The following is a 10,217-nucleotide window of genomic DNA, read 5'->3' on the forward strand; positions in this document are numbered from 1 at the left end:
CCTCTGTACCTACTTATCTGGTTCCATGGGCAGAGCCTGCAGGCCTTTTGTCTAGGGAGCACCACGTCTAGCTGAGTAGTGCCTGTTCATCTCATTGGAAGCTTGGCCTCAGACAAAGGGTTAAACTCTGAGTTCCCCGGTTGTTTCTCCACTGAGCACTCAGGCTTTCTGGGGGTCTTAAGAGAATACCCAATCATTGGGATAAGGAGTAGCCTTTTTCTCACTGCAGAACCATGACCAGGGGACATGAAGGGACCAAAGTCATTACGCAGTCACTGGCCCAGTCACATCTGTATCCAGGTGCAATAGGAATTAGGCCAGTCATTGTCCTTACTCAGACATGGGACTAGTCTTCCTGGAAGATGGCATTCCAGCATTGAGTGGGTTCCAGGGCGGGGCTTCAGTAGGAAGTTAGAGTGGAGCATGAGGCTAGAATGGAATGCTGGGTGTCTGCCCTGGGCCTGTTCTGTATCCTACAGTGATCCAAGCAGACGATTGGTACCTATGGAAGCAAGCAGGATTAGGAAGGATGGAAGTTTTACTTACTCCTCTCATGTCTCTTCTCTCCTCCTCCATCTCCCTTCCTAGCCACATCCTGCCCTCTCCAGGCACAGCTGAATCCGCAGGAAGCCCAAACCCCACACTATGGCTGAGCAGGACCACGGCATCCAGTCTTGATTGCTCCTTGTCTCCATTCGCAGAACAATGAAGTTGGTGAGGTTTCAGACCTGATTCTGCAGCGCACCTCAGCAACCCCTAGCAGCATCATTATCACTGGCTGAGCCTTTCCGCCTTTTCTGCGATCATCTGCCTGCTCTGAAATGTGTGGTATGACTCCTCTCTACAAACCACAGCAGTCCTATCTCTATGAATTCCTCACCCCAATCTTTTCCTTGCCCATCCCCCATCTTCCCAGAAAACTCAAAGGCTGGTACTTAGAAACAAAAAGCACACACACACACACACACACACACACACACACACACACACACACACACACACACCACACATACACAGAGAGAGAGAGACAGACAGACAGACAGACAGACAGACAGACAGACAGACAGACAGAAATGCAGAGAGTCTGAGACAGAAAGATCCCAGTACACGGACAGTCTCAACCCAAAGAGAACAGAACAGCATGTTTACTCCAGTGCAAGTGCGCATACACTCAGACACCAGCCCTAAACTCCACGACAGACCTCCCGGTTCTCTGACAGCCTCCTCCCATGCCATGTGGTTTCACTTTTCCATCCAGAAGTTGGAAGCCCCCAGAGCAGGGGCCAGGAGCAAACACCTGGCAAAATCACTTGACCATCGGGCACCCACAAAAGGAAACCCAAAGGGCTTCTGTCTGTGGTTTCCTTCTTCAATCCCCAGCCTCCTTCCTTTGTTGTCACCTAGCTTCCCATTGGACCCCGACCTCCCCCTCCCCTGACACAAAAAAAGTCACCCAGTCCTGTTCAAATGATTACTTTATTGACAGTTTACACACAGACGTATTTAGAAAAGGACGTGGGCTCCGGGGTCAACTCCTCCCGGGGCCACCCACGCTTGTGCTGCACTTCGTCCAGAGCCAGAGCGCAGGTCCAGACGCCCGACCACCCTCCCCCCACGCTTTTGCCTAGAAGAACTAAAAACTGATCCGAGTCCCCACGCCACTCCTGCCCTCTTCCTCCCACCTTCCTCGCCCACCCTCCCGCCTGCCCTCCCGCCCCCCTACACTACCCGCTTTACAGGACACAGACTTCTACAGCCCATGCTAGGCGGGGACGACACGCTGGGCACTCTTTTCCTGGGAGGAGGGGACCGGGGTCTCCTCCCCCCACCCCCACCCCCATCCGCTGCTGCAGTGCTCTGGCCCCTGTCAGACTCCCTCGGAAGACACAACTCCCTGCGCCCCCAGCACGTTTCTGCTGGGGTCTGCACCCCATGGAGTTGCAAGAGCCACTGTGGCCACACCAGTCTCTGGCACCTGCAAGACATTGACAACGAAACTGGCCGGGGACCAAGCCCGCACCCTGCGAGGAAAAGAGGTGCGCAGTCCCGCAGCGCGTAAAATTAGGAGAGAGACAGAAGAAAGCGGATTCCGACTCTCACACCTGACACACTCACAACCAGCTTCCCATTCGTTGGGAAGGTTGTGTTAGCACCAGACCAGGAAATGTCGCTGTCTTTGAAAACAACGAAAATAAGAAAATCAGTGCGCCGAGTTGAAAAGCGTCCCAGGACCTCAGCTTGGCTCCAACTGGACAGAAATGGGGCGGGGTGGGAAGGCATGGAGAGAGGCAGGGATTTGGATCATTGTAGGGAAGGGACTTTGAGACTAAAAATTAGCCGGCTTCTGGCACATGCAACCTTGAAAAGGCGGAGTGGGGTCAAGGTGAGAGCCACAGCGCTCCACCTTGGGGACCTGTCTTGGGGGCCGGGGCAAACCCCGGAACCAACCCCATTATTATCACTGGATGTGGCCAGCTACTGGCGCGATCCCCTTGCCTCCAGATTCCCTGTCTTCCCCACCGTGTGGGTTGTGCGGTGGGTTTCTCTGATCACCGCGGTGGAAAGGAAGGCATAGATGGTTTCTCGCTGTCCGTGGGTAGTGTCTTAGAGGAGGTAGGCGCCTGTCTCTGTGCTTTGGGTTGGGGGTGGGGATTCAAGCCCGCCAAGAGAATGACGGAGACTGGCTGGGAACCACTGAATTCGGCCCACTCCTAGAAATCCCTAATAGTGACGCCTGGAGAGGGCTAAGGAGGGAGAGTAACAGAAGGCTTGGGGGTGGGATGGGGTCCCATGAGGGTGAGAAAGTCCTGCCTTCCCTAGGCTACTGGGTGCCCAAGGTAGAGGTGGGCAGGCCAGGCGTGCTGGGGGCTCAGCCCGCAGTCTGCCTGTAGTTGCCATTTATTTCCTGGGCGATGTTGACCGCCTCTGCTCCCAGAGGAAGCCGGTCGCTGTACTCAGAGCCAGCCTCGAACTCCTCTTGGTTGGTCTTGGACTGAGACTCCACCAACGAGCAACCCGCGAGGCTTTCCTCTCTCTGCAGGTCTCCGCTTGGGTCCCCTTGCTCCACATCTTCATCAAGGCCCTCCTCCGGGGCCTCCTCAAGCTCCTCACCTCCTGCCTCGCCGCGGGCAGGGTAGCTTTTCTCAGACTCAAGGTAGGAGGCACGCGGGTCGAAGTCGGCGGCGATGCGTTTCTCCATTGGGTCGGGGGCCTGAGGTCGCAGGATTAAACGATAGGGTTTGCCCGGGTGTTTGGCCAGTAGATGGCAGCAGGCGGCGCCCAGCAGGGGTACGGTGGCCAGCACCAGGAGAAACACGCTTACTGTCACGATAACCAGCAGGGATGGCAGTTCTTTTTTGGTGGAAAACACCACTTGCACGTGGCACTCTTCGCCCGCCAGTGCCAGGCACACGGAGTAGTTGGTGCCAGGTCGCAGGCCGCGAAACCAATAGGCATTGACCCCCTCCTCCACGCGTGACCACTGAACTGCCGCGCCACCACCCGCAGGGCACAGATAGAGCAGGCGCAAGGGCCGCCTTCCAGGCCGCCGCGCTCCGGTAGCACCATCTGGCCCGGGGCTCCAGCGCGCAGCAAGAGGCGTCAGCTGCACCCGAGCTTCACGCTCTGCTACATCCAGCGCGATGACACCCAACTCAAAAACGTGCGACTTGAGCTCTGAGCTCTGGTTGAATGCATGGTTAGACACATATCGAGAGGGGTCCCCATGGCCACAGTGCTTCTCCCCCACCGAATCTGTAGGGATCTGACCTTCCACCTGCTCTCCTTCATCTGTCTCCTCCAGCTCCGCCTCGATTTCCCCGAGGACGCTGACCCGGGGCAGACCTTGACCCTTGGTTTTGCCCTCAGGCTTGTAGGGCAGGACACTGTTGCTACGGCCCTTAAGAGTGGTCTTGCGCTCAGAGGTCGGGGCCTGCGCATCAGGTTCTCCCGCTGTTCCAGGAGCGTGTTTTGGCGGCCCTGCCGCAGCCACAGTCACCCGTACCGACGTTGAGTTGGTACCCAGCTCATTGTGTGCGCGGCATGTGTAGATGCCTGCTTCCTTGGCACTCAGGTGAGGCACCAACAAAGAGCCATTTGCGAGGGCCAAAAAGCGCGGAGTGGCTGGAGGCGCTGGCCAAGCAGGTGCTGGAGTCGGGGTTGGTGTCTCAGTCTGTGTAGGCAGGTCCTCATCTCCATCACTTTCCCCGTCCTCTGCCTTATCTCCTCCATCTTCTTCCTTGCTGAGAACGGGTGGCTCTAAGACTACAGTGCCACCCGGGATCTGAAGTTGCCATTGCAGGCGGGGCGAGGGGTGGCCTTCGGCGAGGCAGTGTAACATGAAAGCCAAGCCTGCTCGCAGAGGGGTGCCAGGCGCCTCCGGCGGCGGCTCTGCACTCAGACGCACGCTGGGCGGTGCGCAAGGCAGGGCGGGCAGCCGGTGTACTGGCACGCCCTGCAGCTCAGGAGGCGAGGCGCACGCAATGGAATCAGGCTCGGGTAAGGACACCCGCGTGCTCGCCGCCCAGGCCTGCAGCCACAAAAGACCACAGCTGCAGTGGAAGGGATTGTGATAGAGTTGCAGGTGAGACAGCGCACTCAGTGCGTCGAATGTGCCGGGCTCCAGGGTACGCAGCCGGTTGTTGTTGATGCGCAAAGAGCGCAGGTCAGGCAGCGCGCCGAGTGCATCCCGGGGCAGCGATCCCAGGCGGTTGTGGTTCATTTTCAGCAGCTGCAGCGCGCTCAAGTTACGAAGGTCGCTCCAAGGGAAGTTGGATATGAGGTTGTGGCTTAGGTCGAGGTTCTTGAGCTGACTCAGCACTGCCAATGCCCCTGACTCTACGGTGCGCACCTCACTGTGAGCCAGCCACAGCGAAGTGACCTGCGTGACGTTGACGAAGGCCCCCCGTCTTAGCACCGTGATCTTGTTGGCGGACAGACTAAGCGTGGTCACATTGGCTGGCAGCCCTTCCGGGACCTCGCGCAGCTCCTTGTAGGCACAGTCTGCGAACTGGTGGGCGTACTTGTCTATACAGGCGCAAGGCTCAGGACACGCTCTGGTCACTCCTAGCAAAGCCCAGGCCAAACACAGGGCTCTGAAGGGCCCCATCAGGAGTCCTGCAAAGGAAAGTCGGGGTGAAGAGGGGTCACTTACGCCACAGCTTTCTTCCCTCCCCTAACAAACTCTACCTCCTAAACCTGTATAGACTCCAGAAACCTTAGGTACAAATGGAGTCCAGTAAAAGCCTACAGATTTAATAAATGCTTGCTTTCAGGACTCTGTCTTGCTTCTCCAGAGGGCATGGAGCAAACTCCCCCCACCCCAATCTAGTCCCTCAGCTGGTGCTGTCCCTGATGTCTATGGTCTGCATGTAGTGAGCCCCACACTGACCCTTCTTTCTATATCTTCCTTTAACCCGATGAAATGGAGATGCAGAAAGATTTTCGTTCATGACTGATGTCTTCTCTAGGATCCTTTGTCCCGAGCACAGCACTCGCACACATTTCCTTACAGGCAACGGTGCAAAGAGAAGCTTAGGCATCTCCCCGAAGCAGCCAACTACAAGGCCCGGAAACTCTATCACAATGAATTACATAGACACAAAAACACGGGCACCCAGACATCTACACAATGTGCCGTGGAGACCTCATTGTTCTCTCAACTCAATGCAGCATTTGCTAGTGTTCTCCAGCAGGAAGCAAAGCACTTGCTCCCGGTGAGAACTGACAGATACAAGGACACAAGTCCTCACACGAACCAGCCCACACACAGGGACATCGGTGCTACACTGCCCGCCTCGGAGACCACAACCCAAGCCAATGAGCAACATGGAGAACTTGTGGAGTGCGGTGTGGCTCTGGGGCAGCCTCCACCCACTTATGTCTTCTAGTCTGCCTGCCCTGGGCTGCAGCTCCCCTCAGGGAGAGCCACGCTGCTTAATTATTCTTCCATCTGGGAAAGAAATCCTCCCCCATGCCTAGACAGAGTATGTTGTGGGGACAGTCACTAAAGATTCCTCTTTGTACTCCACAGAGCCCAGGTAGACTCCTCTGCTCACAGGCTTTTAGGGAGACAAGCCTCTAGCTAATACATTTGGAGACAGTTCAAGGTTCTATATCTTTCTCCACAACCCCAAGATGCCTGAGTGCACCTCCTATCACTAGTCACACAAATACTCTTACACAGACCCCCCCTACCCCAACTTGAGATTCCTGTTAGCCTTGGGAGAAAGAACCCCTCATATGCCCTGTCTTTGAGATTAACAGGTCCCAGCCTTGCCTTTGCTCCTAAGGTAGGCACCCCTCTTCCCTGTTCCTTCCAGACAGTCACCCAAACCTGGTGAGTGCTCTAGGTTAGACCTACCTTGTGGCATGAGGTTGTGGGGTCGCTTACCTGCTGCTCTCAGACTTGCGCTGTGCTGCCTTCCGGCTGAGAGCCCCTCTCCAGACTCAGATGACAGTCGGAGGGACCTTCTGGCATCTGTTGCTGTGGCAGTGGGGAGAAAGAGGCAGGCACGTATAAGAACTCCCCTGGCCCTGAAGTTCTACTTCAATTTTTCCTTTCTTATCTGTTCGCCCCACTTCTCTATGCTTGCAGGTTGGAGAGTCATTGCGCGCCCCCGGGCTCGGAGGGAACGCGCACAGTCTCCCACCTCGTGCCGCGTTCACATTTGTTAAAGCCATAGAGATCCCCACCCATCCCAAGCTGAGTCCGGCTGAGCTCAAGGGACTCCATATGTGCATAGCCCCAGGCTCAGCCCTTCCTAGCCCACCGCACCACTAGAACCTATTTCCCCCAATATTTACTCACTTGATGACATTGCCACTGTTTCTCGTTATGCCTCCAATCCCCTCCCTAACACACTCACACACACAGCCCCTCCACTCGACCTTCACAGGTTCCTATTACCCATCAACATGTGATAATAGCGTCAATGCGCTGAGTTCTCCCTATCTTCACCTATATTTTCACAAACACACCTTCACTCGAACACTCACCCTCCTTTTTGCGCGCACACAAATATCCGTGCTCACTCACCCTCACGCGCCCGTCCCGCCAGCGCTGGGGAGCTGCGCTGCTAATTGAATGCGAGTCCTTCTACGCCCCGCAACACGTGAGACAAACCATCTTTGAGGAATTTGGAAGAAAGAAAGGCATAGGACTGGAGGGGCGTGCCTTTGCCTTTAAACACTTTTTTTTCTCCCCAAAACAAGCAGTGGCACAGAAAGACCTCCAGCGGGACCAGTGAACTGCGCTGCCTGGCTCGCTCCGACCTTTTTCCTCCAGTCGGCTGCTAGCGCCCCCCCCCTCCCCGAAGCCACGTTCAACACGATGCATAATTGATAGTGTTAGCAGAGCGCCTCACCCTCCCTGTTATTTTTGCCTGGATCTGGGCAGATACAAACCCTGGTTCCCCTCCACCCCCAATCTCCGCCAGACGCCAGACGACCTCGCTAGGTGAGAAGGCACAACCCTGCAGAGCGCGCAGGGGACAGACTCCTACCTCCCAAGCCCATCGCAGACCCTGCTCAGCCTCTTTAACCGGAACTCCACTGCCAGGTCTTTTGTGACAAAATCACTGCTAGCAGGTGCTCACCATGGGGGTAGGTATCGTCTGATCTCCCTAGAACACTAGGTTGAACTCACCCAAGTGTCACACTCTGCCCTTGCTTGCTGCAGGCTAACGGGGCGCTGAGATTGTCACTGACAGTGGCGACAGGGACCAGGATGATTACTAAAAGGTCTGCTCTTCTTGAGTACACACACACACACACACACACACACACACACACACACACACACTTCTATTAAAGCCTAGGCAGCACCCACCGCCCTGCCATCTCACGCCCTCATGTAACAGCTGGCTTCAGCAGACTCTCGGACTCAGTGTTCTCTTTGGCAAACCCTGGGCATTTCTTTTAGCGACAAGCAGGAGGATTTGAAGGGTGTCTAGGCATTTGGCTAAAATTCACCATCTCATTCTACCGCCTATGGCATCCCAGGAGACAGAGCTGTTAGTCAAAACTGGTAAGGGGGAATAGGTTTTTGAGAGACATGTAGAATCCCCACCTCCTGCTATTTGTAAACACTGTAATCCTGGGGTGCTTTTAGTCCCCCCCCCAGCCCTCACAAGAGTCAGCTTCTTCCGCCTTGGGTCGATGGCAGTGTGTTTGGGGCCTCTGTGGAGATCAATACCCCGATTTGAGTGCTAAGCATTTTAATGAACTAGGAGGGGTGGTGGAGGGAGCTGCATCGAAAGGGACCACCCGGCTGCGTTTCTGAGGCTCCTTTGTAAATTAAATATGAACATACTGGTATGTGCACACTTTGGTCGCTCCCTCTTTCCTACTCCTGGCTGCCGGCTGCTGGGACTAGCACAATCTCAGCCAAGTTCCGAATCTGGAACTTCATCACACCTGCTCAGCCCTGGAGACCCCACAGACGATCCCGGAAGAGGGTGATTAGGCAGTCCAGGGAAGATGTCTTTGAGAGGTCTGAGAGAGATGAGAACTCCTCCTTGTCCAGGACTCTGCACGTGAGACGGTCCAGAGCAAGGCTCTAACCTGACCCAAGGTCCCAGAGGTTTGGAACAGCCGGCCTGGCCATGACTTCTTTGTCTGCAAAGCAAGGGGATGTCCTTTTGTATGGTTCACGTTCTAGCAACCTTGAGGGTGGGGGGTGCCTTGCACCTTGTACCGCCGTGTGGCAGCGGAGGGACTAAGACTGTGCTCTGTGATGGCGAGTCCTGGGGGCTTTCCTGGTCTGGGGAGAGGAAAACGCAAGGCTTGGACGCTCCTAGGCTAGTGGATATCCACTCATTCGATTTCATTTCTATTCAGCTCTTTTTGAGTTTGGAGGGGACGCAAGCTGACCGGGGAATAACTTGGAAGAAACAAGGGGCTGAGAGCTTGAAAAGAAGGGGCTCATGAGCTCTCCCTCAGGACTTCTTGGATTGCAAGGATGTGCGGATGTGCGCAGCCAAAGTCCGTGTAAGCTCTAGGAATTCTGGCTTGCTTTCCCGAAGAGGCTCGAAAACCAGGGGACTTGCTGTGGAGAAGGCGGTTCCAGCACCCCCAGTATAGCTTAAGGGCGTGGCATTCACGCTGGCTCCGATGCTGATCCCGTGGACCCCTCCGGCTTTCCACCCACTCTCCCACAAAAGTGCTTCTGTTGCCCAATTTTGCACCGGGGAGAAGACACCCCTTACCCAAGTCTTCAACCCTGAAGAACCTAGTGCTGGTCCCGACAGGACTGGAGCCGGAGTCGCCTCTAGCAGCGTCGGTAGGGTCTGGGGTGGGAGTTGTAATTCCTGATTTAACCACTGAGCTCGGCTAGAAGACAGCGCGCGCAGAGCCCTGGCGCCGCCCAGAATTGCAGTCTGTTGCTTATAATGTTAATAATGATACAGTGGCCTCGAGAAGGAGAGCAGGGCCTAGAAACAACTCCCACCTCCCACCTCCCACCCCTGCCTACGTCTTTGATCTGTAAAGGAACAGGCATTTAATCAGGTGATTGCGGTAGCAGTGAAAGAAAGGAGTGACACAAAGTTGCCAAGCTGGAAAGTAGAGGCCTCCAGATTCCGAATCTGCCCAGTTCAGGCTAAAGCTTTTTTATCAAGCTGCAGTCCGGACCCTAGATAGACACCGAGGCTGAGACTGAAGGACCTGGACTGCTTTATGGATTGACCATTTACTTCAACTCTGAATGCCCATATGGTTCGGATGGTGGGAGCGCTGAACCGAAGGCTCCACTGACTTGCTCCCAGCGCTAGGTCCGCAGTAATCGGGTGCCCAACCCTGGTCCCTGCGCGCCCCCTGCTGGACATTGCTTGCAGGAAGCAGAGGCAGAGCAGTGGCATTTGAAGGGTTGGTGCAGGCCTGGGCACCAAGGAACCTCTGCCTAGGGCTTTGTGGTGCTGTTGGGCAATGCAGTAGTGGGGGCGCACTTAGCCAAAACCCTGAAGTTTTCTCTCAGTGCCCCCAGCCTGCGCCCCATGGAAACACAACCGGACCTCCTTACTTTAACACTGATTTGGCCAGTTCGTGGCGCACTAGGTTCCCAGTGCCCAGAATCCAGTTCATCATTCTCCTAGTGCGAGTCAATCGGTGAGTGTAGTTGCATTAGGAAGAAAGCTTCCAGCATACTTCTCTTGCAGTCCTGTCCCTGCCTCTCATTACTTTGCAAGAGGCCTCTAAAATGTTTCTGAGCTGACAGAGGA

The 10,217-nt window shown here is 55.4% G+C and overlaps 1 protein-coding gene across 13 annotated transcripts; it reads right to left on the reverse strand.

Annotated features, from left to right (window-relative positions):
* Positions 1 to 1,700: 1,700 nt before the first annotated feature.
* Islr2 (immunoglobulin superfamily containing leucine rich repeat 2) lies at positions 1,701 to 9,367 on the reverse strand. 13 transcript variants are annotated; one of them, XM_040730221.1, is made up of 3 exons: positions 9,207 to 9,367; positions 6,362 to 6,484; positions 1,701 to 5,115 (listed from the first exon to the last, which is right to left on the reverse strand). In XM_040730221.1, exons 2-3 carry the CDS (start codon positions 6,369 to 6,371, stop codon positions 2,870 to 2,872), a joined length of 2,256 nt encoding a protein of 751 aa, XP_040586155.1. In that variant the 5' UTR covers positions 6,372 to 6,484; positions 9,207 to 9,367; the 3' UTR covers positions 1,701 to 2,869. The 13 variants fall into 13 exon arrangements, with proteins under 13 accessions (XP_040586155.1, XP_040586159.1, XP_040586154.1 ...); XM_040730225.1 differs by having other exon boundaries at positions 6,392 to 6,484; positions 9,207 to 9,366; XM_040730220.1 differs by lacking the exon at positions 9,207 to 9,367 and adding an exon at positions 8,416 to 9,157.
* Positions 9,368 to 10,217: the final 850 nt, after the last annotated feature.

This window comes from Mesocricetus auratus, unplaced genomic scaffold (assembly GCF_017639785.1).
Source record: "Mesocricetus auratus isolate SY011 unplaced genomic scaffold, BCM_Maur_2.0 Super-Scaffold_100022, whole genome shotgun sequence".
Taxonomy (NCBI): domain Eukaryota; kingdom Metazoa; phylum Chordata; class Mammalia; order Rodentia; family Cricetidae; genus Mesocricetus; species Mesocricetus auratus.

Coding starts and splice junctions, on each gene's coding strand:
- Islr2 (XM_040730217.1), bottom strand. Junction 5,116..6,361: donor CCACAACCTCATGCCACAAG/GTAGGTCTAACC, acceptor TTTCCTTTGCAG/GACTCCTGATGGGGCCCTTC.